We start from the raw sequence: 25,918 nt of genomic DNA, 5'->3' as shown, positions 1-25,918 counted from the left end.
ACGGCGTGTACTGAAGATGAATTTCAAATATTCCCGCCAATTAATTAAAAGTATGACCTTGAGTCAGTTCATGATATTGGAATCGACGGTAAAAACTACAACAATCGATACATTTTTATCGAATATATATTCGATTGCTTCCATCTCTAACCGCGCAATTTCAAATACAAATTACTAAGTAAGAGCAGGAATTCTTCCGAATTCAGAATAATTACCAAGCAAACAAAATAATGTTCAAATTGAACCATTTTGTATAGCACTTAATAGTATTTTCAATCGACCAATTAAAAATAAAGCAATAGTAAATAAAACCAATAACTTCCATTTATAAAACACATTCTGGACGCCTTGTATAAATTTTCTTTTCCATTTATTAATTTGCTTTAGTAAACTTATTGGCCAAGGCACACAGAGTTGGTTTGTATTTTCCTTCAATTAGCTCGAACTCTTCTCACATTTAAAATAGGTTCAATTTATATATATTTAGATAGTTATATATATATTCATAATAAAAACACACGCACATACAAACTGAAGCTAATTAAATAGAAAAACAAATCGTTTCCGCTTTAGCATTTTCCAACGAACCTACGGAAAACAAAAAAATTGATGTATTCTCGCTTTAGTGTTAGGCATTAAACTAGATTATGGTTAGCAGTGTCTATAAACTAAAAAACATCTTAGGGCGCTACACAACTTTAGCATAAATTACAATTAACGTTTTTCTTTACAATATTACATTAAAAAGATTACAATTTTCTTAGCTCTCCTTCGTAATGTTTTTGTGTTTTATGTTTGCTATCAGAGAAGATGTGTTGAATTTTTCTCCCATTTTTTGCGTGGGGCTAAACAATTTGATTTGGCATTCAACAAGTTGGTCTAACTTTGCTAGATATTTTCACATAGGTATCTCTAAGTTTGTTCTTTTTGGGGGGAGGACACACGTTTGAAGACTTCTGCGATGAGCAGTGATATATGGATGGGTAGAAAGGCACAGAGTTGAGTCCTGTTCCTCTAGATTAGATTTAGATTAGGCTTATAAGACCCGCTTATATCGCTGCCGTGCGACTTTTGGTCTCCGTTTCTCCATCGCACACCTCGCAATCTCATTTCTGAATGGGAAGTCGTGTGGATGGCCGGGATTAACCAGCCTGCTGAATTGAAATCCGGCCATCGATTGGAGGTGGGAAAAGGAAAGGAGTGATTTCTGGGCGCTTGGGTAAATTCGCGTTCTCGTCTCGTTTTAAGGCATTTTGTTTTGCTTTGAGCACCAGAAATGCTCGATTTTCCAGTTGGTCCCTTCGCTTTCTAACAATTTAAATATTTATGGTTATAGCGTTTGTTTTGGAGTAGTATAGAAGGATATTACTATATTCAGTTAAAAGTCCAAGTCCCGACTCGCTCTTCTTTTTTCATCTATTCTGTTTCGTTTTAAATTTATTCAGTTCATGCCTGCAGGCATATATATATATTTGTATGTTTATGTATAGTTCCCTTCGCTACTTTCTCCTATAATTTATATAATATATATAGTTCCATTCTATAGTCACGCACTCTTTACAAAAACCCACTCGACAATTTCTCTCCCCTTTGTGACTATTTGACTAACAATGATTTTTTTGGGGGTGGGATAGGTGATTTTTAGGGGTACTCAGACGTAAACCGGCGCCTGATCATCCGTCATATCCGGTGGCTGCTTATCGTCAAAGAATCGTCTAAAGGTAAATTCGAAAAATCCGTGGAAAGGCCGATCGTTTAGGTCGATATCATCGCCACTGCTCATGTTGGAGTCATTCGAGCGCAGCTTTTCCGGATCCACGGGATCGAAGTTGGACGTGTCCGTTGGGTGTTTGATTTCCGGGATGTAGGGCGCCTTCTGCTTCCGCATGTCCGCAAAGTCGATGCCCTTGAAGAAGTCATGCCCCTTAACCTCATCCACGCTTTTCCCCAGCCGCTTGTCCGCCGCCGCGCAAAGTCTCCGTATCAAATCGGTGGCATCCCGCGATAACTCGGCTTGTGGCGGGATATGCAGAGTTTTCTCCCAGTTTATTACCTACAAGAAACCAAAAATTATTATCCTTGAAAATCCAATTTTATAGAGAAAAGTAATTAATAGACGACGTGTTTAATGTTCTTTAAAAGATCCAATAGACTATTGTGACAATTTAGGGTTGAATAATGGCCTTTTGTATTTTTTTAAATTTTACTGTGTAATATCGCACCTTTTGCTGCGTTTCCAGCGGACTGTTGGCCAGGAAGGGCGGCTGTCCCACCAACATCTCGTAGAGGATGACGCCAACGCTCCAGTAATCACACAGCTGCGTATATCCACTCCTTTCCAAGACCTCGGGCGCTATGTAGTTGGGAGTGCCCACCAGTGAGTGGGCCAGGACTCTTTGGTGATCGCGCATCCGTCGCCTGCGAGTTCGGCATACTTTTATTAATGGCTTCCTTTATTAATTAAGTGTACGAAACTCACCTCTCCAGCACTGTGGGCTTGGGTCCGTTCTCCGAGTATTCCTCCCAAGGTTCCATCGAATCCTGACGCGAGTGGTTACCTGCCGTTTTAAAAGGGTTTTATTAGAAGGGTTTAGTTTTACTTTTTAGTTTAGTCTTACCATTCTCCTGGTAGTACTTTGAGTTGTGCGTCCATCGGAATCCCGTGCACAGACCGAAATCGGTGAGTTTTATGTGTCCGTCTCTGTCGATGAGTATGTTGTCAGGCTTGATGTCTCTGTGAAAGTATAAGCAATTAAAAACAGTTTTCAAAAACATGTTTAAATTAGTTTCGAAATAACAATTTTTTAAGCTGACTTTAATTTAAGAATTTCAAAACAATTAACTAATAAAATAGAACATTAACATATCTTAATGTAAATTTGTCGGCGGATCAAGGCTTTACTTATGTTATTAAATATGTTTTATTAAAAATTCGTATGTCCTACAGGACATTATTTTGATTTAAATTTGTTAACAAAGCTTTGTATTATCAGGCGATAAACAAGATGACTGTTCAATCAACTTTTACCACATTGTCTGTGTATATTTTGAAACTACCTGTGAATAAAGCCCATTTTATGGACGCTGTCAACGGCGCAGGTGACCTCGGCGATGTAGAATCTAGCCAGTTCCTCCTCGAAAATGCCCAGCTTGATGAGCAGCGACATCAGATCGCCACCTGCAGGGCAAATTTAAATCATTAGCATGCCCATCTACCACACTTATTACAATACTCACCCGGTATGTAGTCCATCACAAAGTACAGATTATCCTTATCCTGAAAACTGTAGTACAACTTCACCACCCAATTGTTGTCGGCCTCTGCGAGAATATCCCTTTCGGCCTTGACATGGGCCACTTGATTCCTCTTAAGGACATCGGCCTTTCGCAGGGTTTTCATCGCATACAAATGATTAGATGTGTCGATTTTGCGCACCAGAGTTACCTCACCAAAGGCACCCACTCCAATGGGTTTCAGTTTCATGAACATGCTCTTGTCCATTTTGGCGCGCTTCAATCGAATATAGTTGCTCTCCTTTTGATTCAGCATTTTCCTCATTTCGATCTGCGTTTGATCTGGAAGCCCAACTTTAAGCATTTCCTTTTCCAACTGATTTTTGCGATAGGTTCGCTGGCGATAGGACTTGATCACGTTTTCAATATGCTGTTCCATAAAGAACTTGAAGGCTTGCGGGGAATACTGCCTGATGCGGAACTCTTTGCGTTCCTCCTCCTTTTCCTTGGACAGATTCTTGCGTTCCGGGATGGGTGACGCGTGTTTAATCTTCTTGCAGGTGGTCGATGAGGAGGCCGTGGTGCTGGTGGATCCATTGCTGCCTCCCGAGCTATTGCCTCCCGTGTTCGAGGAGGCATTATTATATTTGGTTGGCGGTATAGGTGGCGTGGTGGCCAAATTGCTGTTGCTTATTTGTATGTTATTGTTATTGCAGCTGGTGGGTGGTTTGATATCGGTGTTATTGTTATTACTCTGATAGGGCGGTGGTGGTGGCAATTGCCTGCTGGGATTGCCATTGGTTAGCTTTTGTTGATCTCGTTCCCTTTCCCTTTGAGCTTGGAGCACCCTTAAGGTCTGAATTTGCTGCTGTTGCTGCTGGTGGAGTTGCTGCTGCTGTTGCTGTTGCACTTGTTGCTGCTGCTGTTGCTGTTGCACTACTTGCTGCTGTTGTTGCCCCACCGTGGCCGCCTTGGCCTGCATGCTCTTGGCATAGGAAGGTGGCTCCAAGCAGTTTGGCTTGCTATTCAGACCCACCAAAGGTGGTGTTGTGGGCGTGGGCGGTTTCGATTGCTGGTGCTGATGTTGGTGGTGTTGCGCCGCCGCTGCCGCCTGTTGCTGCTGCTGCACCACTGCTGCGGATTTTTGGGGATACGAGGGCGGTGCCGCCAGGACGTGAACAGGTGAATTGCTGGCGGAGGCACTCGATGGAGATTGTGGTGCAACTGCCGTCTGGAGTACGGGCTTTTGAACCTGCGTGCTCTTCACACTCTGCATTATGATGGGCTGCTGACTTCGGGCTTGGTAAACCCGCGGCTGTGGCTTCGCCAGCGGTGCTTGTGGCAAGGACACGGTGATGGGACTCGGTGATCCTGCCGAGGTGGCCGAATATATCCCACTGCTTGGTGATTTCCTGTAATCCGACTGCTGGGATTGCGTGGGCGATTGCCGCGACTGCATGGAGGCCGTGTAACTGGGTGGTGGTGGCGGTGGTGCTCCTGCTCCCGATTGAATTAGGTATGGCGGCGGTGGCTCCACCACTGCACCACTTCCACCGCCAGGATACAGATTCAAGGATTTTAGTTGCTGCGTCAGCTGCTGCTGCTGCTGTTGGGTTTTCAACCCATTCTGGGCTATTACCGGTGAGTTCCCACGCTGATTGGGTGGCGCTATCGCCGGTGGGCGGTTCAAGGCCGGTGATCGCCGTTTCACATACGCCTGGCTGGTGGGCGGCACTGGCGGCGGGGGCGTGGCCGCACTGGATGCGGTGGGATTCCGTGGTGGCGGCGCCGGTGGTGCCACCTCACTAAAACCACTTGGGGAAGGTGAGAATCCACCATTGCCCGCCAGGATTTCCCCCCGTCCTCGAGCTCGGCTGGTGGGTGTGGTGCGAGTGGGGGCTGTCCGAACGGGAGCTTCCGGCTCCGGAATCCAATGCCGGACTGCGGCGCAGGTAGTGATTGCTCGCCGTGTCCCGCTCGATGCTCGGTTTCCGGATCAGCTTGTTCGACATCAACGCCGTCATCATCCGTCCGCTCCCCACGCACACGCCCACTCCCACTTCTACGCCTACTCTGGATACGGATATGGATCCTGATCCTGGCTGACCTACGATGGCGGGGGGCGGCGGGATGACCACGTCCGGCGACGGAGACGCGGAGGGCGGTGGCTCCATCGGCGGCTTGGCATGGTGATAATCTGGAGTAAGTGCATCATTACGTCCGTTGGCCGCCGTATATCGCAGAGGTGTGTAATTCTGGAAGAGATGAAGTTGCAGTTTAATGAAGATTTATAATAATCACATCGATTTTTGTGTGTATGGGAAAGTTTTACTTTTCCTTTAATAACTCTGCTTAAAAATAATCTCAAAATTATATTCCCCCTTTAAATCACACTGTTTCCACTACGCCCATGAGTAATCGGAATTCCTGCACTGGAAGAAATTCCCTTCTGCTTCTGTGTGTGTGTGTGTATCGTGTTTATATTAAAAACTAAACAAAAGGCGTGCATTCAAAAAACAAAAACAAAGAGCAACAAAAAGAGAACGGGAGGCTAAAACAAAAGACCGAAGAAATGAGGCGACCAAAGCAACGAAATAAAATTCTTGCCATCGTCGTGAAATTCCTAAAAGTCAATCGCAGACAATAAGTGCGAGCGAGATAGAGCGAATAAGGGGAGCAGAAGGAGGAGAGTGGGCGGGGAGGGGCAGAGGAAGATAGGGGAAGAAGAAGAGCCGGCTGCCAGATGCGCTCCAAAACACAAAAACAAATACACTTGCAGAGGAAGGTTGCCCTTGCTTCCATCTCGCTCCCATTAGATTGTTTTTCTTGTCTTGTTATTTTTGTCTCTCTTTCTCTCCTCGCCAGCTACCCGTTTTACGCGTTCCTTTGATGCCCCCCCTGTGTCTTTCATCTTCCTCGCACCACCAATCTTTTGCCCTTTTGTGGCTGATCTTCGATTTTTTGACTTTGAATGCCCCACTCTCTTCTCTCTCTTTTTTCCAGAGATGGCAACGTGATGGGAATTCTTTGGCGATGTTACCGAACTAATGTTCGCGAATTCTTGAGATAAATTAAAATTTTATACACTTGCAGAGGGTATTTCGGTCAAAATTTGTCCTTCTAGAGTCTAAATTGAATCCGATTTCAAAGTTACATATGTAGCTATCTCTTAAGACTTGTGGTTTCATTTCCTAAAAATCTGCATTCAAAATTTTCATTTTAACATTGATCAAATTTTTGACCCATTTTCATGTTAGTTATTTTTAAGTTTCCAATGACTTGTAAGAAGGAGACCCCCAATTGGACTTCTAGTGTCCATAACTTTATCAAATTTAATCCGATTTCAAAGTGGCATACCTCTAAAGACTTGTGTGTTCGTTCTCTAAAAATCTGCATTCAAAATTTTCATTTTAACGTTGATCAAATTTTTGACCCATTTTCATGTTAGTTATTTTTAAGTTTCCAATGACTCTTAATAAAGTGACCCCCAATTGGATTCCTAGAGTCCATAACTTTATCAAATTTAATCCGATTTCAAAGTGGCATACCTCTAAAGACTTGTGAGTTCATTCTCTAAAAATCTGCATTCAAAATTTTCATTTTAACGTAGATAAAATTTTTGACCCATTTTCATTTTAACGTTGATCAAATTTTTGACCCATTTTCATGTTAGTTTTTCCTAAGATTCCGATGAGTGGTAAAAACAAGACCCACAATTGGACTTCCAGAACCCATAACTTTACCAAACTTAATCCGATTTCAAAGTGGCATACCTCTAAAGACTTGTGAGTTCATTCTCTAAAAATCTGCATTCAAAATTTTCATTTTAACGTAGATCAAATTTTTGACCCATTTTCATGTTAGTTATTTCTAAGTTTCCAATGACTCTTAATAAAGTCACTCCCAATTGGATTCCTAGAGTCCATAACTTTATCAAATTTAATCCGATTTCAAAGTGGCATACCTCTAAAGACTTGTGGCTTCATTCTCTAAAAATCTGCATTCAAAATTTTCATTTTAACGTTGATCAAATTTTTGACCCATTTTCATGTTAGTTATTTCTAAGTTTCCAATGACTCTTAATAAAGTGACCCCCAATTGGATTCCCAGAGTCCATAACTTTACCAAATTTAATCCGATTTCAGAGTGGGATACCTCTAAAGACTTGTGGGTTCATTCTCTAAAAATCTGCATTCAAAATTTTCATTTTAACGTTGATCAAATTTTTGACCCATTTTCATGTTAGTTTTTTCTAAGTTTCCGATGAGTGGTAAAAAGGTGGCCCCCAATTGGATTCCCAGAGCCCATAACTTTACCAAATTTAATCCGATTTCAAAGTGGCATACCTCTAAAGACTTGTGAGTTCATTCTCTAAAAATCTGCATTCAAAATTTTCATTTTAACGTTGATCAAATTTTTGACCCATTTTCATGTTAGTTATTTCTAAGTTTCCGAAGACTTGTAATAAGGTGGCCCCCAATTGGATTCCCAGAGTCCATAACTTTATCAAATTTAATCCGATTTCAAAGTGGCATACCTCTAAAGACTTGTGAGTTCATTCTCTAAAAATCTGCATTCAAAATTTTCATTTTAACGTTGATCAAATTTTTGACCCATTTTCATGTTAGTTATTTCTATGTTTCCAATGACTCTTAATAAAGTGACCCCCAATTGGATTCCCAGAGTCCATAACTTTACCAAACGTCATCCGATTTCTAAGTGGCATACCTCTAAAGACTTGTGAGTTCATTCTCTAAAAATCTACATTCAAAATTTTCATTTTAACGTTGATCAAATTTTTGACCCATTTTCAAGTTAGGTATTTCTAAGTTTCCGATGACTGGTAATAAGGTGACCCCCAATTCAGACTACTGGAGTCCATAGCATAAACAATAATCTGATTAAATAAAATTGTTATGATGCTAAATTGGTCTCAAACTTTTTGTCATTCTTTTTGAGAACCGTTGTGGGGAATTTCACCCATTCTATATGTCGCAAGCAATTTAATGGGCATCAAATTAAAACCAAGGACGCGAAGCATGCGAAACCCGACAAAGACCCCCAGCAGACTGTTCGTCGCTCTTTAAGAGTGAAGAAGAAGATTTGGGGACCCCCGATTCCCCACCACAGAATGGGGTTCTTCCTCGCCGTCTTACATGAAAGCCAATTTACGGCAAATTAGCGAAAGCCAATGGGCTCACTAAATCAGCAAGTGCAACCAGACCAAGAAAAAAATGTCGCCCACGCAAATTGGCATTGCTGATTTTTCAAATAAAATAAATTGGATTTACCGAGGGAACTTAGGACGATTGGGGGGTATAAAGTGTAGAATTGCCGAAACACTTTCGCTAATCCACTTAAGCTTCTTTGCTTTGCGGTCGTCAATGCAATTTGCAAAGCGATTAAGCTTAAACCAAGGTCAATGGAATGTTTGTATTACACAAGAACATGGATGTACACTTGAATGTTTAAGTTATTCTCCCTAAAATAGTGCTTTATTTTCATTCGACTTAAAAATGAAGACACGAACATTATTAAATATATTACTCCAAATTTTGATTTAAAGTTATAGTTGTAGACCAGTTCTAACCTTTTTTTAGTGCAGCTCTACTAAAATAACCCCGAACCTGACGCTTACCTGCGATCAAAAGTATATTAATAATTATTTTTTCGGGTTTTCTACAAAATTGCAATGGGGCAAACGTCAACTAAATACATCAAAATTTTAAATTCTTGGCAACTGACAAATATTTGTGTAAAAATGTTGGCACAGGGAAAACTAGCTGAAGATGACAAATATTATATTCTGATAAATACAATTATGTTTTAAAGATAAATTTGTCTTCTTAAATTTATAGTTTCGAAACCAGATGGGTAGTTCTTCCTAAAATTAGGAACACTATTAACAGTATATTAACAGAACTAATTATTTACCCAAATTTTTATACCCTTGCAGAGGGTATTATAATTTTGGTCAAAAGTGTGCAACGCAGTGAAGGAGACATCTCCGACCCTATAAAGTATATATATTCTTGATCAGGATCACCTCCTGAGTTGATATAGCCATGTCCGTCTGTCCGTCTGTCCGTCTGTCCGTCTGTCCGTCTGTCCGTCTGTCCGTCTGTCCGTCTGTCTGTCCGTCTGTCTGTTTCTACGCGAACTCGTCTCTCAGTTTTAAAGATATCGAATTGAAACTTGCACACACCCCCCTTCCTTTGCACGCAATATAAAAGTCGGAACCGGGATCGGCCGACCAATCCTATAGCTGCCATATAACTGATTGATGAAATGCCATAACTCTGCTGTTTGTTAAGTTAGGAAGTTGGGATTTTCTATGGGTTATATATTTGACCAATTAATCCGACCTACCAAATCATAAGGACGGACGACTATATCCTATAGCTGCCATATAACTGATTGATCGGAAATGCCATAACTTTGGTGTTTGTAGAGTTAGGCTGGGATTTTCTATGGTTTTATATTTGGCCAATCAATCCGACCTACCAAATGTCAAAGGATCGGCCGACTATATCCTATAGCCCCATATAACTGATGAATCGAAAATGCCATAACTTTGGTGTTTGTAAAGTTAGGAAGTTGGGATTTTTTATGAGTATTAAGAATGCATCATATGAATAATTTTGGAGAATATAATGTACATAATATTCTGCAAGGGTATATCAACTTCGGCTCCGCCCGAAGTTAGCTTTCCTTTCTTGTTTAATATTAAATTGTTTTTGGGTTTTCAAGGGAGTATGCTAGGTACTAGGTACTGGGAATTCCTAGCACCGATCAGACCATAGAAGCACTATAGATATAGCCAAACATTCTGCCGCACGCCGACTTTTGTTTGTGTTTGTAGTTGCGGTGATGTTGTGCGTGTGTCTGTCTGTCTTTTGTTATTATTAGAGGCAACACACATTCTTTTTTCGGCGATTGCTGCTGCTGATATATGTTGGATAGCTGTACTCTATATGATATGGACTCACACTCACATATATTTAGGTGAAAATTCCTGAGAAAATAGCTAAGCGAGAATAAAGAAAATCGAGCGAAAGCGACCCACCGACAGGTTCAACAAATTTTTCGCACGAAAATCGCACAAATTAGTTGAAAATTGCACCCCAAGGAATTCCATTTTGCTCGAAATGAAATGTGTCCCCCATAAAATGTTTACAGACAGCACAACAGTGAAAACGAAAATGAAATTGATTCTACCCAGCAAAAGCACTGACATATTAAATTATATTAAATATGCAATACAAATTGAGTAAATTACGGTGACTTATTCGCAAATATAATGATTTAAGACTTCTATAATTTAAAATATATTTTTAGAGCAATCTTTCATTATCAGAATCTATTATTCGTATAACCTTAAATAAATGATCCATATAAAAATCTGATTTAAGTTCCGATTTTTTTTTTAATTTTTAAAAGTAAATCAATTTTACATTTAATAGTTGATTAGCATGTATTAATATTGATATTTTTTTATTAAACTCACACTTTTTCAACTCACTGTGGACATATTTATTATAAATAGATGAATAGGATTACATGTGTACGCGACCATAGCAGCACCAAATAAGTCACTGATCATATGGATGGAATAGACCCTAAATTGGAGTTGTCGCAGGTTTGAACTTCCCCTCCCACAAATCGATAGCTTCGTTTTGTTTACTAATTTATTTATGGATTATTTTAATTTTTATTGTAATGGCATTTGGCTCACTGTTAAACGCGTTGGCGTCGCGGCTTGTTTATTCGGTTATTCGCTGCCTTTTTGGCGTTTGAATTTTTATTTATTATCAGCGTTTGTTATTTTAATTAATTTCTCTGCATACCGAGTCTCGCCATTGACCATTATTGATATGGATATTTATAGCAGGAGCAAAATTCATTTTATAAGACGCGTTTTCGTTGGTAGCTACGCGACTAAAATGCCGCTAAAAAAGAGGTTCAAGTAAAGTATATTGACTTTAAGATACTCATTGCGGTTACATTTTTCTTTTGTTTATTTTTAAAAACATTAGTTTATTCTTGTTTATACTAATTTGTTAAATTATAGCATACATAGAAGAGAATAGTTGGAAAAATATAAATTTTAGTTTTCATTTTCTTAACATTTTCATTATTCTTAACATATTCAAAACTTTAAGATCATTGTGAGCATGAATGGTTTGTTTTTACGGAGTTTCAGATTTTTGAATTGTTTTCTAGCCAAATGCTTTGAGCCACACACCCATTATATTGCAACACCCATTATATTTTAAAGGGTATCAAAACGATGGGTAGCTGAATGAGTGGAAAACGCTTGTGTGGGCGTGAACATGGCCGCTGAAAGTGTTGATCGGACCGTGCATAAATTTCGTATTTATTTATCGTCTATCGTTTATCGCTCTGACATGCACTGCCCACATATGGCCATAACCCCACCTCCACCCCCCGGTATTCCAAACCATATGAGCCATATATGAGCAGATTATGGGTTTCTGGTATTTAGCGCTCAGCATGACCAATTAGCCGGGCCATTGTGCTTCGGCCGGCGGCGCAGGCGTAGGCCGAAAAGTCAGGCGAAAGTTGGCCAAAACCGAATATCCCATACCGAATTCCCCAAGTTGAAAACCAAAGAGTCTCTGTGCCAATGCCAATGGCAGCAGCAATTGCAGCACTAAATTGGCCTGTCCAAACTGGCCGCAGTCATAACAATTAGCCAACTCCAAAGCATATATTTTATGGCCAAAAACCTGAGTACGCCCAATGCCTGGATTAAGAGAAATCTCCCCTCTGTTCCCCCGAAACTCAGGAATTTCTTTCGCTGATCCTCGAATCCGAATCCGCAGAGCCCGAACATAATTTACGGTCGGAGCAAACAGTAGCTGACAAGTGGAGATCGTAAAACTTAAAATGGATGACCCGTCAGATAATATTTAAGAATTTTTATGTCCTTCTCCTCTTTCAAAACTCCTTCTTTCCTTCAGCTCTTTCGCATATTTTTTTAAAGCCCATTTCAGAACTTTAGGCATTTTCACGATTAAAATCAGTAATAGTGGCTTAAACGGAATCGCTGACAGAAGAGTAGTCATCGAAATGGGTAAGTCATAAAACTTTTAGGATGTGGAGAATTATTAAAAAAAAATGCATACTTTCCAAGACCATAATTAAAAAAAATGATTTAAGGATGCCATTTCTTAGAGCGATATTTTCTTTTTAATAGTCCAACTGCTTTTTATAGGCTAGAGTTAATAAAAAAATAAATTGGTAAATACTTTTTTAATAAAAATATTTTTTAATGTAAAAATAAATGAGCTAATTATTTGTACTCTTGGTGAGAAAATGTGGTATAAATATCATTTGCTTCTCCTGTTTTTTTTTGGTTTGTTCGCTATTGCTTTACACTCTCGTGTCGCACTGTTTTAAGATTCCCGATAGAAGAGAGTAACCAGTTAATGAATGATTACGACCAGTTGCATGGCTAATTGTGAAGATGGTGCTGAAAACTTTAACGGATCGTGCAAGACACACTCGACCATTAGTCATTCACCCCTCCCAACAACTTTTTGGGGGAATTTTCGGCCTCTATTGAAATCAATAGCAACCCACTCATCAATTGGGTTGGATATATATTTCGATCTGATCGGTTGAGTTCAGAGTGTGACGTCAATGCGAAGAATCCAGGGCGATCGCGTGTACGCACACAACAAAAATGTCTCGTGTGTGTGCTCCCATTTCCCTCTCTTTCTACACAGAAAATAAAAGTTCAAACGATAAAATAATCGATATTATGTATCAATCTAATATAATAATAAAAAAAATATGATTAAACTCAGGGGTTTCCAATACTACTAAGCAAAACTAACGAGGACCTTATCAAACATTGATAGATGATCTATTATGCACTGATGTGAAATTTGTGGATCTATTCTGGTTCGATTTAGAAGAAATTTTCATTTAATAGAAAAGAGCGATAGAGAAATATGTTACATTTTTAAAATTTCACTAATAAAAACAATATAAACAAGTTAAAAAGACATTAAACGCAGGGAATACCAAATTAACATAAAATTTTTGTGTGTGTGGTTTATTTTCTGTCCCTCTTCCGCTGGACACTTTGTCTGGCAGCCCGTCGCCACCCACCCACTCGGATGGCAGAAGGTCAATTGCATTTCGCTTGCCAGTTCATTAATTTTGGCCCCTCTTTCGACGACTCTGTGCTCAAGTTTAAATATAGTTCGTGTGGTGGTGCTCTCTCTCAGTCATTTCCTTTTGACCAGGCCAATTGCCAACTCCTGTTGCTGTTGCTGCCACAGCTGACCAACCAACCACCCACCCACCCACCTCCTGACCTTGTTCAAACTCGCGCGCGCAGGTGAAAAATTCGCGGCTCGTGCCAGTTTCTAAAAACAATATCTGACGTTATTCTTGGCAAATAGGAATTTTGGTTGTCGGATAAAGTTTGACGTTTTGGTATTTTTATTTTTATACCCTTGCAGAGGGTATTATAATTTTGGTCAAAAGTGTGCAACGCAGTGAAGGAGGCATCTCCGACCCTATAAAGTATATATATTCTTGATCAGGATCACCTCCTGAGTTGATATAGCCATGTCCGTCTGTCCGTCTGTCCGTCTGTCCGTCTGTCTGTCCGTCTGTCCGTCTGTCCGTCTGTCTGTTTCTACGCAAACTAGTCTCTCAGTTTTAAAGCTATCGAATTGAAACTTTGCACACACCTCTTTCCTTTGCACGCAGTATATAAGTCGGAACGGCCGGATCGGCCGACTATATCCTATAGCTGCCATATAACTGATTGATCGGAAATGCCATAACTCTGCTGTTTGTTAAGTTAGGAAGTTGGGACTCTCTATGGGTATTATATTTGGCCAATCAATCCGACGTGCCAAATTTCATAAGGATCGGCCGACTATATCCTATAGCTGCCATATAACTGATTGATCGGAAATGCCATAACTTTGGTGTTTGTAAAGTTAGAAAGTTGGGATTTTCTATGGGTTTTATATTTGGCCAATCAATCCGACGTACCAAATTTCATAAGGATCGGCCGACTATATCCTATAGCTGCCATATAACTGATTGATCGGAAATGCCATAACTTTGGTGTTTGTAAAGTTAGAAAGTTGGGATTTTCTATGGGTTTTATATTTGGCCAATCAATCCGACCTACCAAATTTCATAAGGATCGGCCGACTATATCCTATAGCTGCCATATAACTGAACGATTCGAAATGCCATAACTTTGGTGTTTATACCCGTTACTCGTAGAGTAAAAGGGTATATTGTATTCGTGCAAAAGTATGTAACAGGTAGAAGGAAGCGTTTCCGACCCTATAAAGTATATATATTCTTGATCAGGATCACTAGCCGAGTCGATCTAGCCATGTCCGTCTGTCCGTCTGTCTGTCCGTCTGTCTGTCCGTCTGTCGTCCGTCCGTATGAACGCTGAGATCTCGGAAACTATAAAAGCTAGAAGATTGGAATTTTGCATGTAGATTTAAGGAGTTCCTACGCAGCGCAAGTTTGTTTCAAAAAGGTGCCACGCCCCTTTAACGCCCACAATCGCTTATATACGATTTTTAAAATTTAAATATTTCGGAAAAGTAAAAGTGCAGTTTTATTGTGTTTATCAATACCTATCGAAATGTAGAAGAAATTTTTCAAATCGGACCATTCGTTAAAAAGTTATGCGTGATCAAAGTTTCTATCTCCATCTCCCTCGCACTTCCTTTACCTGAGTAACGGGTATCTGATAGTCGGGGCACCCGACTATAGCGTTCTCTCTTGTTTTAAAGTTAGGAAGTTTGGATTTTTTATGAGTATTAAGAATGCATCGTAGGAATAATTTTGGAGAATATTATTATAGAGAATTCTGCAAGGGTATATCAACTTCGGCTCCGCCCGAAGTTAGCTTTCCTTTCTTGTTTTAGTATAAAATAAGATTTATTGTTGAATATGGGAATACTAAATGTTGTATTACAAAAACGAATAAAAATTATTTTGAATTAAAATTGTAAATCTAATTCGGATGTTCAAATTCGAATAGGAATATTTTTTAGTATTTTAAAATTCTAAGTTTTCAAAAGGCAATACAAATGAATTTATTAAAAAGATTCTTATTTACATTTCCAATATTCAAATGGTTTAATTAATACACAGAATATATGAATAAAAATTTATAAACAGAGAAAATTTGAAGATCACACATAAATGACAAACAAATCAAGAGCATTTACCCATTCACTTTTATTAGTTAGCCCCACTTTTCCAGTCTCGCCTCAAAAATCACCCACGCTTCGGAAATATATCGTTTTCGTTGTTAGCGCTTTTGTGGCTTCCATTTTATCTGGTTGTTAGTTTTTTATTAGTTGTCGTGTCTTCTCCTTTTGTGTCTTGGTTGTCGCAACATTTGTCGAGAGACCATAAAAAGTTGTGATAAGCGTTTTTAATGGCATAACTGCCACGCGAGAGCTAAGACGATCTTAAGTGGCATGAACCGGAGCTAAACCGAGCTTAAATAATATGAGCTGAGTGGCATGGAGCTAAACGGTTTACTGAAATTCTTGAAGCCTGTTCTACAGCTCGAATTAAGCATTTTGAGTGAGTCAGAGGTGAAAACTTCTAATGTTATGCATTTTAAGGAGAAACAAAGAAAAGCTGGCATTGATAATAAAATAAATCGAGTGGTAGAATATTTTGTTATTTTCTAATAGTTGATTTGCCTATTCTTAGTAAAAAGCTTTTAAGAACAATCCTACTAAAATATTTAAGCCAACCATGAAAAATTGTTCCAACACATCTTTATATTTGATCTCGTAAAGCGTTATAAAATATTTGATAATGGCTAACATCTTTTTTTGTTAATCAAAGTTTGCATAGCGTCTTTTCTGTTCACCATAAAAAAATACTTTAATAGCTGAATGAAGATCTTCTTTAATCAACCCATTCATCATTTGATAAAATCTACGATCTGATTCATAAAGCAAACTAACAAATTCATGCTAATTTATACTCATTTGTTTCCTTTTCGGTGTTTGTATAAATTTATGAAAGGAAAAACTTGTGTTATTAGAGATATTGGGTATATCTTTGCAATTTCAAATTTATGGGGCTTAGGAATTTACGAAAACAATAAGGGTATTGTTGAAATTGAAAACTTAAAAAAAACTTGACGAATGGAAAAGATTTTGAAGAATCATTTGCTATAGCCACTGAAAAACTCCTCAATTATTATCTTAAAATGCTGAAGAATTCGCGATAAGAAAAAGACATTGGGCGTAGTTCTTTTTATGTTCGAAAAATCTTTCAAATAACACATTTTAAAAGGCATTTCATTTAGGGATAACTGTTTAACCGATCTCACCTGATTATTCCTATGGTTATTTTGTACTTCGAATCGGGTTAGGTCCTGCTTAATGCTCTCGAGGGCTTCCGCCGTGTATTTATCATTGGGGCGACCGCCCCTTTTTTCGCCCGCTGGATGCATAATGCTGCTTCTTCGCCCTGTGATATTTAGCACTCATATCACAAAAAAATGCCCGACGACCGCCGCTCACATACACACACGCACAGCACACACACACTGGGGCACATCGGCGGCCACAAATTGTAATTTAAATAAATATATTTCTGTGGCTCTTCGCCTTTCTTGTTATTATTATTTAATTTGATGTTTTGTATAAAATACACGTAAACAGATAGATTATACCACTCGATTTTGGGAATTGTTTGTTTTGTTTGGTTAAATTCGTCGTATTTCTTCAGCAGGCACTTTTTTGCATTTGATTATTTGTGTGGAGACTTTATAATGAACTACTTAGTCTCGGGGCATGCGAAGGTTTACGATGCTTTATTATCTTGATCTTGATATTGTTGCTCTCAATAAAGATAAATGTGTTTGCATTGCTCTTTCTCGCTGTGTAGGCTTCTGCTTTTGTTTGTCGTCGGATTATTTATCACTCGCGCCGGGAATTCTTCCACTTCACATTTGCATTATAACAAGAACTTCTCTCGCCCAACATTCATTTTGCATGTAAATATTTCTCCTCACATTTTATTTTTTAATTCTTTTTTTTTTTAAACCGATTTTTTGTATTCTTTGTACTCTTCTGCTTTATCACAGATTCTGCGCTGGCCGCAACAGACACAATTCAAATTCGAAAATAGTTGGCAGATTCCGAATCCGAACAAAGTCCCAGGCGATGAATGAATTTCATTTGAATATTTGAATATCAAAATATTAGTTGATTTTTAATTTGATTTGATTCTCGGCCTCACGGAATTTTAATTGATCCTACGCACGAATCGATGGCGGCCAACTTGGAGCTGAAAATAGACGGAAAGACAGAGGGATTTGGATGAGAAAATTGATCAAACGAAAATTGTCACACGCTATGCGAAAACGAGGTTTCGTTCGCGTTTTTAGACGCCTCCAAAGTGGCCTACTCATTTACACAAACCGCTGGGGGTCAATTCACACCGAACTTAACAAAGTGGTTATAGGGAACTAGAAATAAAAAAACTAATCATCTCAAACCGAACTGAAAAATTGTATGCTAAATTATATTAATTAGTTGATTATAATGATAGCGCTACCTTTTTCGCAAAATTTTTCACACGAATTATATAGAATTCCTATAGATAATTCCCAATACATTTTGTTTTAATAAATATATTTTTGGTAAGTTCTTGGGAAAATAATATTATTCTGTATGGTTTATAAAATAATCAAATGGTTAAAAGTGGGGAAGTAAAAGAAAGTACATATATTAAAGTCAGATGGAAAGGTGTATATAGTTATTGGTCAATAGAATGTAATATTTATTTACAATAACATCCTAACTGTTGGTGCAACCGCAAAGCAAAGTTTTTAAAAAAGCTAGTTAAACGCGTTTTTTGAAGATTTACTTTCCATTTAAAAGCATTTTACCCTGTAAAATATTCGCTGTGAAGCGAATTTGCGTTGTTGACTCTACTAAAAACGGGGCTATTTCATCAGCCAAAAAGTCCAAATATCCAGCACTATCTCGCCCTGCTGATGGGTTGTCGGCCCATTTGAATGCCAGCAACGTGAGTCACTGAATCACGGGGGGCTTATAGAGGTGCCGGAAAATCCACACTCATTGTTCGTAATGATAATGACCATCGCAACTTGCGGAGGAAGTGCTTTCTTTTGCATGATTTTCACGCCCCTTGCTGCTGATTTTCGGGTTCATACAACCCAAGTTGCAACTGATCGAGGGCAAAATGAAAAAAAATGTGGGGAATTCAGGTGGCAGGGGTGCACATAAATTATGATCTTATGTCATGTCTCAAATTCTGGGGAAATGTAAAAAAAAAAATCCCCCAAACCAAAAAAGCAGCAACCAAAATACAAACCCATTTTTATGACGAACCATTAAGTTCACACCATATAGAGGGGATCGGGGGGCGGAGGGAGTGGCGTGCGCACCTGACTATGAAATAGCAATCGACAGATAAATATGTAAACAAACACGGAATTTCGCCGAATTTGTGCCAAGTGCAAATGAGGAAGGAAACGCAAGAAACATACGGTTTAGTTTTGCTGATCGAAGTTTTTAATACCCTGGTAAAACACAGGATCAACAGAAAGCTGTAAACCATAAGTATGTTATTACCTTGAACTTTGATTATAGAGTACAGAGAAAACATTGATTAATTATAAATTAAGGTCTTATAACCGAAAAAATCTTAAATACTCATTCAAATACGTGGTAATTTTTTAATTTGGTTGATAATTTTTTTAAGACTTTATTAGTTCTTCAGACAATGAAAATACTTTAGATAATGTGAAATCCTGGTATTACATAACAATAGTGTTTAAAGATTTTGTGCCATTTAAAATTTTTAGATATGGATATGTTTAATTAAACTTTTAACTTTCACAAAAGATTACTAAATTTCCATGTAATAAAATTTTCAATTTGAGAGACCTTTAAAAGAGCATTGCTGCCATATTGATGCCTCCCATTAATAACCGATTTCGCAATTTACCCATAAAGTTGGCTCACTAAATAGATGGCATTGCGCGGTGCTCCCAGCACTCGCATACATATATCTAAAGATAATGAACTATAGACATCTGTCAACATTTAAACATGACTCCGTGCCTTGATCTGCAAACAGCATTTTGATTGCCCTGTAAATTCACTCGAACATAAAAGTTTTAATTATTCTGTTGACAAAAGTTGTTTTCTTTACTTTAATTCTATTCGTTTTGCAAAGGAATGTGAATTTAGCCGGGGTTGTGTACACGAGACATAGATGATAACAGGCCGGGGAAACATATGGATCTTGGGTGGGTAAACATCTCTCGGCCCCACGCGCCAAATCCGAATGTCAACAGAGATCGGCCCTGGCAAATATATATGTACATATAGCCTCCCGCATTTTTTGTTTTGGTGCCAAGTTGGGAAATTTTCGCATTCCACGCATACCGCCCAGTATTTTTGCGCAAATAAACTCGAATGTGTGTACGTATCCAATAACTAATTAACAATACAAATAACTAATTCACTTGGAATCCGATGTCTCTTTCCTTTCTCCATCTCACTCCCACTCTGTGGGTAAATTTTGATTTTGATGCGTTATTAAGCGACGACGCTATTGGAATTTTTAATTGTTTAATTGCGTCCAAAGTTGTGCCTACACATAAAAGACTAGCCGCCGTTTTTTTATCTAAAGCTATCTAAATGGCTTTTATTTCTTATTTTCGCCAGTGCTTTAGGCAGAATTTCGTATTTAGCATTAATTGAGACATTTTATGGCAATTATACTCATTGAACTGGCTATTCGGATTGTAGATTTTCTGACATAAAAGAATGTCTGTGTTATCTACATATATCTATTTTTAGTTAACTACGAAAAAAGGAAGAACCTTACCTGTACTTAAGTCTAAGTTCCAAGAATTTTCTGGTTACCTAATTCTATAAGTTAGGTAACGCTTTCCTTAAACAGTTTTCTAGATAGTATGTCTAATCACTTTCGCAAACTAAGATTTAATATTTATTTTGTCAAGATTGTGTTTATTTTGACACTTAGGCAGAGGTGTTTAAACACCTGAGAGTTACACTGTGTAAGCACAGGTTTATTAAAAGTAGTATCTTTCTGAGAGATTACCTTTTAACAATGTTCTTATTTGAAAAATTTTGGAATTCTTATGGAAATTTAAGTAATAAGCTGCGTATTTTTCGGGTACACAAATAAATGGTGTTTGTGGTGATTCCTTTTCTATACACTCCCAAAAATGTTAATTAAAAAATGGTTTCGTTTTCATGGAGTACATTTTACATTTTGGAAATAAACTACTTAAATTGGCATATCCTAAAATATGATGTCTGGCTATCGCTAAACAGACCATGTTACAATGTACAATACCAGAGATCCAGAAATCCCGAAGCAATTACGAGGCCTCCAAAGAGAGTGATCGACATAAGGAGAAGATGATAAAGGGAGGGATAGGGGGCACAGAGGCGGTGAGAGAGCCGAAACACGCTGCAGGGGGCAAACACTCGGCTACACACAAATACACATACCAGTGAAGAAGTGTGCGACGCGTCAGGGCAGAAGATAAAAATAGTATTAGTTGCTGATTATTATTGCAAAAATGCGCATTCCACAGCGAAGAGAGAAGGAAAAAGAGGCGGAAAAAGGGGGAGGCGGCAGGCGGAAAAAAAAGGGGGCGGGGTGGCATATGCTGTGCTGTTGCTTTGGCTTTTGCTCCACTCTACGCGCTCTCTCTGTTTTCGTTTCGTTTTCCCTTTTTTCATCCACTCACACACACACACACACACAGAGGCGTGTTTCAAAATGTGTGTGGAGCAGGGGGCGAAAAGGGGGAGGGACAGCAGGAGGGGAATCGAAGCAAGCAAGAAAAACAAGCTAAATTGCATTTTCGTCGTCAACGTCGCTCGACTTGCATTGCAGTCTAGTGCCGGAGAAGGAGGCGTGGGGAAAATTCCAGGGGGGGTTTAGGGGGAAGGCCTTGCAGAGCTGGTAATAAATAGCCACCCCCACCCAGCCTCCCATAGGTTAGATCAATGTAAAAAAAAAATTATTCGGTTTTAAATTGAAAATCCATATCTCGAAGTGTGTTTGCAAAATAAAGTTAAAATGCTGTCCAAAAAATAAAATCAGATTATTATTTATAAAATATTTTATAAGAATTCAGGAACAGCCAAAGTTATTTGAGCCACAAGGACAATTTTGAGATCCTAAAAATATTCAAGTGAATTCAATATCCCAACAGGAATATCTTTATTGCTTCTAACTTTAGCGCGTAGCGAACCTAGTCTCTATTAGCAATTTCCTTTTTGAAGGGTACCCCTTAATTCGCACACAATCCTCTTATTAACCTTCCTTCCTTTCTTGTTTTATCGTTCATTTACTTTTAAAAGCGGCAACAACAGCAAACAGCCCACTGTATTGGTATTTATTGCCCTGCTCTCTGAGCTTCCTACGTGTGTGTGTATCGGTGTGTGTTGTGGAATGCACACGATCAACGCCAATGGAACCTCACCTGTTCCATTCTGCCCCAGTCGACTTCGACGTCGACAGAGCCACAGAGTACAGGGCACCAACAACAACACACTCGCATAATCCACTGCGAATTGCATGCTGGAATGTGAATGGAATCCCAACGATTTCCAGCGTCGCTGACGATGACGCCGCTGTTCGCTGGTTTAACAAAAACAACAATTGCAACAGCACCAGCAACAACTACAACAACATCAATAGTAGTAGTAGTAGTAGAAATAGCAAAAACAAACATTTTTTGCACATTTGGGAGGAGTTTTGTAGTTTTTTTTACCCAGATTGGTTTGGTCTAACTCTTTTTGGTTGTATCTTTTTCGCCACACATTTTATTTTGTAAGCTTTTTATGGAAAATATTTGGAATTTTGATTGGAGATTGTTGATATCAAAGACAGGAAAAGTCTATGATATTATTTCGAAGTTTAATTATAATGGAATAAAGTTGAACGAATTTTACTGACAATTAAATGTGAGTTTAATTTTATAACACGAAGTCCCAATAACTCGAACTTGTTTTTGTGGCAGATTGTGGTTTTAGTAATAGATGTTCGACTCTTTTTCTGGGATTTTCCAAATCAAAGACAAAAACAAAAAAAGTTTGAAAGTACACAATACCTACAAAGTAGATGATTTCCCGTGAAGTTTTGAAAAAGTATACGAAAAAATGTTTTCAAAAATATTAATAAGACCAGGTTTCAAATATAAAAATTATACGAATTTCAGTAACCTATGACACAGACATTTTTTTAAGATTACCGACGAGCAAAGTAGCAATTAACTTTATGAATTTCGGATGGCATACCGACACGCTGACTTCACAAAACAAGGAGGAGGTCTTCAGGCCGCTCGCCCCCTTTTGTTTCTTGCTTTTGCTTTGTGCTTTGTGCTTTTTGCGAAGCATAAATAAGCCGCCTGAGAAATTATTGTCGCACTGACATTGAAGTGGCGGCGCTGCCTCTAATTACAAATTTCAATGGGTTGTATTGCAGTTACTTGTGCCACATTTAGCATCTTTCGTATTTACATTTACTTTGCTGCTCTCGTGGATTTTTCCTCACATTTCTGTTTGTGTGCTTTAAATTCATATGTAAATCGGAGGCAGCTGCTGCCCACGGTTGCATCAACACCACGGATATTGTCACATACATTGTCTTGCCTTTTCTTAGTTACAGTGGGTAATGCTTTATAATAAATTAAAGTGAATAAAAACAGAACAAATAAGAAAAATAATCTTTAGCTTTTTTTAAGGGCTTATATAAAATCATAGTAAAAAAAGAAAATTCTCTCAGTATTTTACTATATCTAGTGTTTACTGTGGGCGCAGATTTTCGTCTTGCGTTTTTTTGTATGCCCGCAATTACCATTACTATTATGGTTTTTATTGTTGTTGTAATTGTCGCGCTTTTGGTTTTTAGCGTTATTATTGTTTTCTTGTTGATATTTTATGACACTTAAATCAGAACGCCATTAACACATATTTCAGTTAAAAAAATGTGAAATAAAAAGATGGAAAACCGAGGAAACTCGAAGCATAAAGTGACCTTGTTTAAAGTCGATGGAAAAATAAAGCAAAAACGAAAGAAAAATTAATTTACACTAGAATGAAGTTAAATATTATTTGAGATTAATAGTTTTCAACAACACAACTACACTATGGGGGATAGAGAGGGAAAATAGAAGAATTTAATCCGATTTGTGTAGCAACCTCTCGCTCTCTCTTTCTCTCCTTCGTTCTCCCCCACACACACACACACGCACACATATTCCACGAGAGAGCGAGAGCGAAATATGTAAATACAGCCTGTTGCATTTGTGTGTGTATTTCGCATTTCGTTTTCAGGCACTTTTCCGCACATTTTTGATTGCTTTTTGTGCGGTTTTCTGTGCAATTTTCCTCGCTTTTCCACACAGACAATTGGAAATGCACACCACACACCAGCACACCCGAAACACACACAATCGCACGCACTCGCACACAGTTTAACATGAAGTATTGCATTTTCTTTTTGGACTGGAAGATACGCAAATTCCAGCTGCAAACGTTGCATTTTCACCAGGCATTTTCCACATTTACCTTCGCTCCTTCGCGTTTTCCACGCAATTTCCTCGCTTTTCGCCTCTTTGTTCTCGCCTATTTCGCGTTTTCCACACACGGCACTTATTGCTTTTCTTCTTTTTTTGCTCCAATTTTTCCTTTCCTTAAGCTGGCAAATCACCGAGATTTTTCACTCGTTTCACTCGCGTTCGGTAATTTTCATATTATCCGTGGATTTAACACCATTTTCCGGGCATTGGCGATGCGTGTTTCGCTTAAATTTAGTAAAAATTAATTCGTGGTTTGTTGCTGCCGTCGTGCTCAGTGTGACCGTGTCGACATCGATGAGAATACCATCCGGCTGAAAAATAAATACCAAATAAAATACCAGATATGGAGGGTGTACAAGCGAACGCCTGAGCTGAGGCGTAGCTAACTGCGGAGTAAGTCTCCGCTAAATACCAAATAAATACCAAGGATGTGCAGTCGCTAAGTGTGGAGGGTATACTCACTAACTACGAAGGGTTGTGTCCGCGCTGGAGGAGCGCTACCAGTACTGTTGCTGATTATTCATAGGTGGCGCTCATTAAAGTAGTGCCCTTAATTCCTCTTCTCTCCCATAGGTGGAGCTACGGTATCGGTTGACTTTATCATCAATATATATAGTCCTTTTATAGAACAATTCATATTTTATTGCAGCTTTTTTCGTATTAAAAAAATATTGGGAAAAGTTGATAAAACTTTTTGAATAATAATTATTAAGGCGATTTTCATAGAATTTTTAAATATTAAACGGAAATTACTACCTTTAAACTATGTAAATCTATTGTAAACTTGTTGGACTCCTAAAGCTAAATCATGATATTAAAGATTAATAAGGTTATTTTTAATAATAATTAGAAAACCAAAACATGTATGCTTGGCAAAATATTTAACCGCTCCTAGTTTAAAAATATCGATAGCATGTTGCTCACAATTGCGCCTAAAAATGATATTATCGATACATTAGCTGTATGGTTTGCTTTGGTGTTTCTGCAATTTCTCGGCATCTTTGTAAATTAGTTAATATGTCGAAGAGCGCACTGGTTATTTTGGCTCCCGGGGCCGAGGAAATGGAGTTTATCATAGCCACCGATGTTTTGAGACGTGCCGGGGTAAGTTCTGTACTTCACCTGTTAAATCATTCTGAAATTACCATATGTACTGATAGATCAAGGTCACCGTGGCCGGACTAAACGATGCGGAGCCGGTGAAATGCTCTCGGGATGTTCAGATAGTTCCTGACACCTCGCTGGCCAAAGTATCTGCGGATAAGTTCGACGTGGTGGTACTTCCTGGAGGACTGGGTGGTTCCAATGCCATGGGGGAGTCCTCGGTGGTTGGGGAAGTCTTGAAGAATCAGGAATCCAATGGCGGACTCATCGCCGCCATTTGTGCTGCCCCTACAGTGTTGGCCAAACATGGAATCGCGTCCGGAAAGTCCCTCACCTCGTATCCCTCGATGAAACCCCAGCTAGTTGATAAATACAGGTATTAATAATCTTATTTAATCCGATTTATAGAATTATACAGATTAAGCTTCTACCTTAAGAATCCTTTACTAAAATGTACCATTTTTCTTGTAGCTATGTGGACGACAAGAACGTAGTTAAGGATGGAAATCTCATAACCAGTCGAGGTCCTGGAACTTCTTTTGAGTTTGCTCTTAAGATAGCCGAAGAACTCGCAGGAAAGGAAAAGGTCCAGGAGGTTGCAAAGGGTCTGCTGGTAGCCTACAATTAAATCACATTAATGCCGCAATCGGAGATTCTTGGTTAATATTTATTAAAGCCCTGTCATACAATTAAGTTCTATAACATTGATGTAATCATGAACTGAATTAAAATTATGTCGAGCAAAGCAATGATTATAAATATTTTTATTTTATTACAAATAAAATGTTGCCAAATAAAAAAAAAAAATTAGCCTGTGATTGGTCCGAAAAGCCAAATCACATAAAAGCCAGTCATTAAAAATTTATAAAAAAAATTTCAAACAAATAAGCTAAATAAAAAATAAATATTTCCAAAAATAAAAACATTTAT

At 38.5% G+C, this 25,918-nt stretch overlaps 2 protein-coding genes across 2 annotated transcripts; one reads left to right on the top strand and one right to left on the bottom strand.

Moving 5' to 3' along the window:
* Positions 1 to 348: 348 nt before the first annotated feature.
* On the bottom strand, positions 349 to 24,173 carry LOC108039106 (serine/threonine-protein kinase Warts). The gene is given in 9 exon segments (XM_017116031.2): positions 349 to 2,053; positions 2,223 to 2,418; positions 2,480 to 2,558; positions 2,619 to 2,734; positions 3,058 to 3,178; positions 3,238 to 5,077; positions 5,079 to 5,489; positions 16,610 to 17,571; positions 23,874 to 24,173. Coding segments are annotated over 8 exon segments (3,288 nt in total). The 5' UTR covers positions 16,733 to 17,571; positions 23,874 to 24,173; the 3' UTR covers positions 349 to 1,651.
* A 666-nt stretch (positions 24,174 to 24,839) lies between these two features.
* LOC108039104 (protein dj-1beta) lies at positions 24,840 to 25,737 on the top strand. The gene is made up of 3 exons (XM_017116029.2): positions 24,840 to 24,988; positions 25,045 to 25,364; positions 25,460 to 25,737. Exons 1-3 carry the CDS (start codon positions 24,848 to 24,850, stop codon positions 25,614 to 25,616), a joined length of 618 nt encoding a protein of 205 aa, XP_016971518.1. The 5' UTR covers positions 24,840 to 24,847; the 3' UTR covers positions 25,617 to 25,737.
* The last annotated feature ends 181 nt before the right edge of the window (positions 25,738 to 25,918 follow it).

This window comes from Drosophila rhopaloa, unplaced genomic scaffold (assembly GCF_018152115.1).
Source record: "Drosophila rhopaloa isolate 14029-0021.01 unplaced genomic scaffold, ASM1815211v1 contig_167, whole genome shotgun sequence".
Classification (NCBI taxonomy): Eukaryota; Metazoa; Arthropoda; class Insecta; order Diptera; family Drosophilidae; genus Drosophila; species Drosophila rhopaloa.
This window is presented reverse-complemented; position numbering and strand designations above follow the sequence as displayed.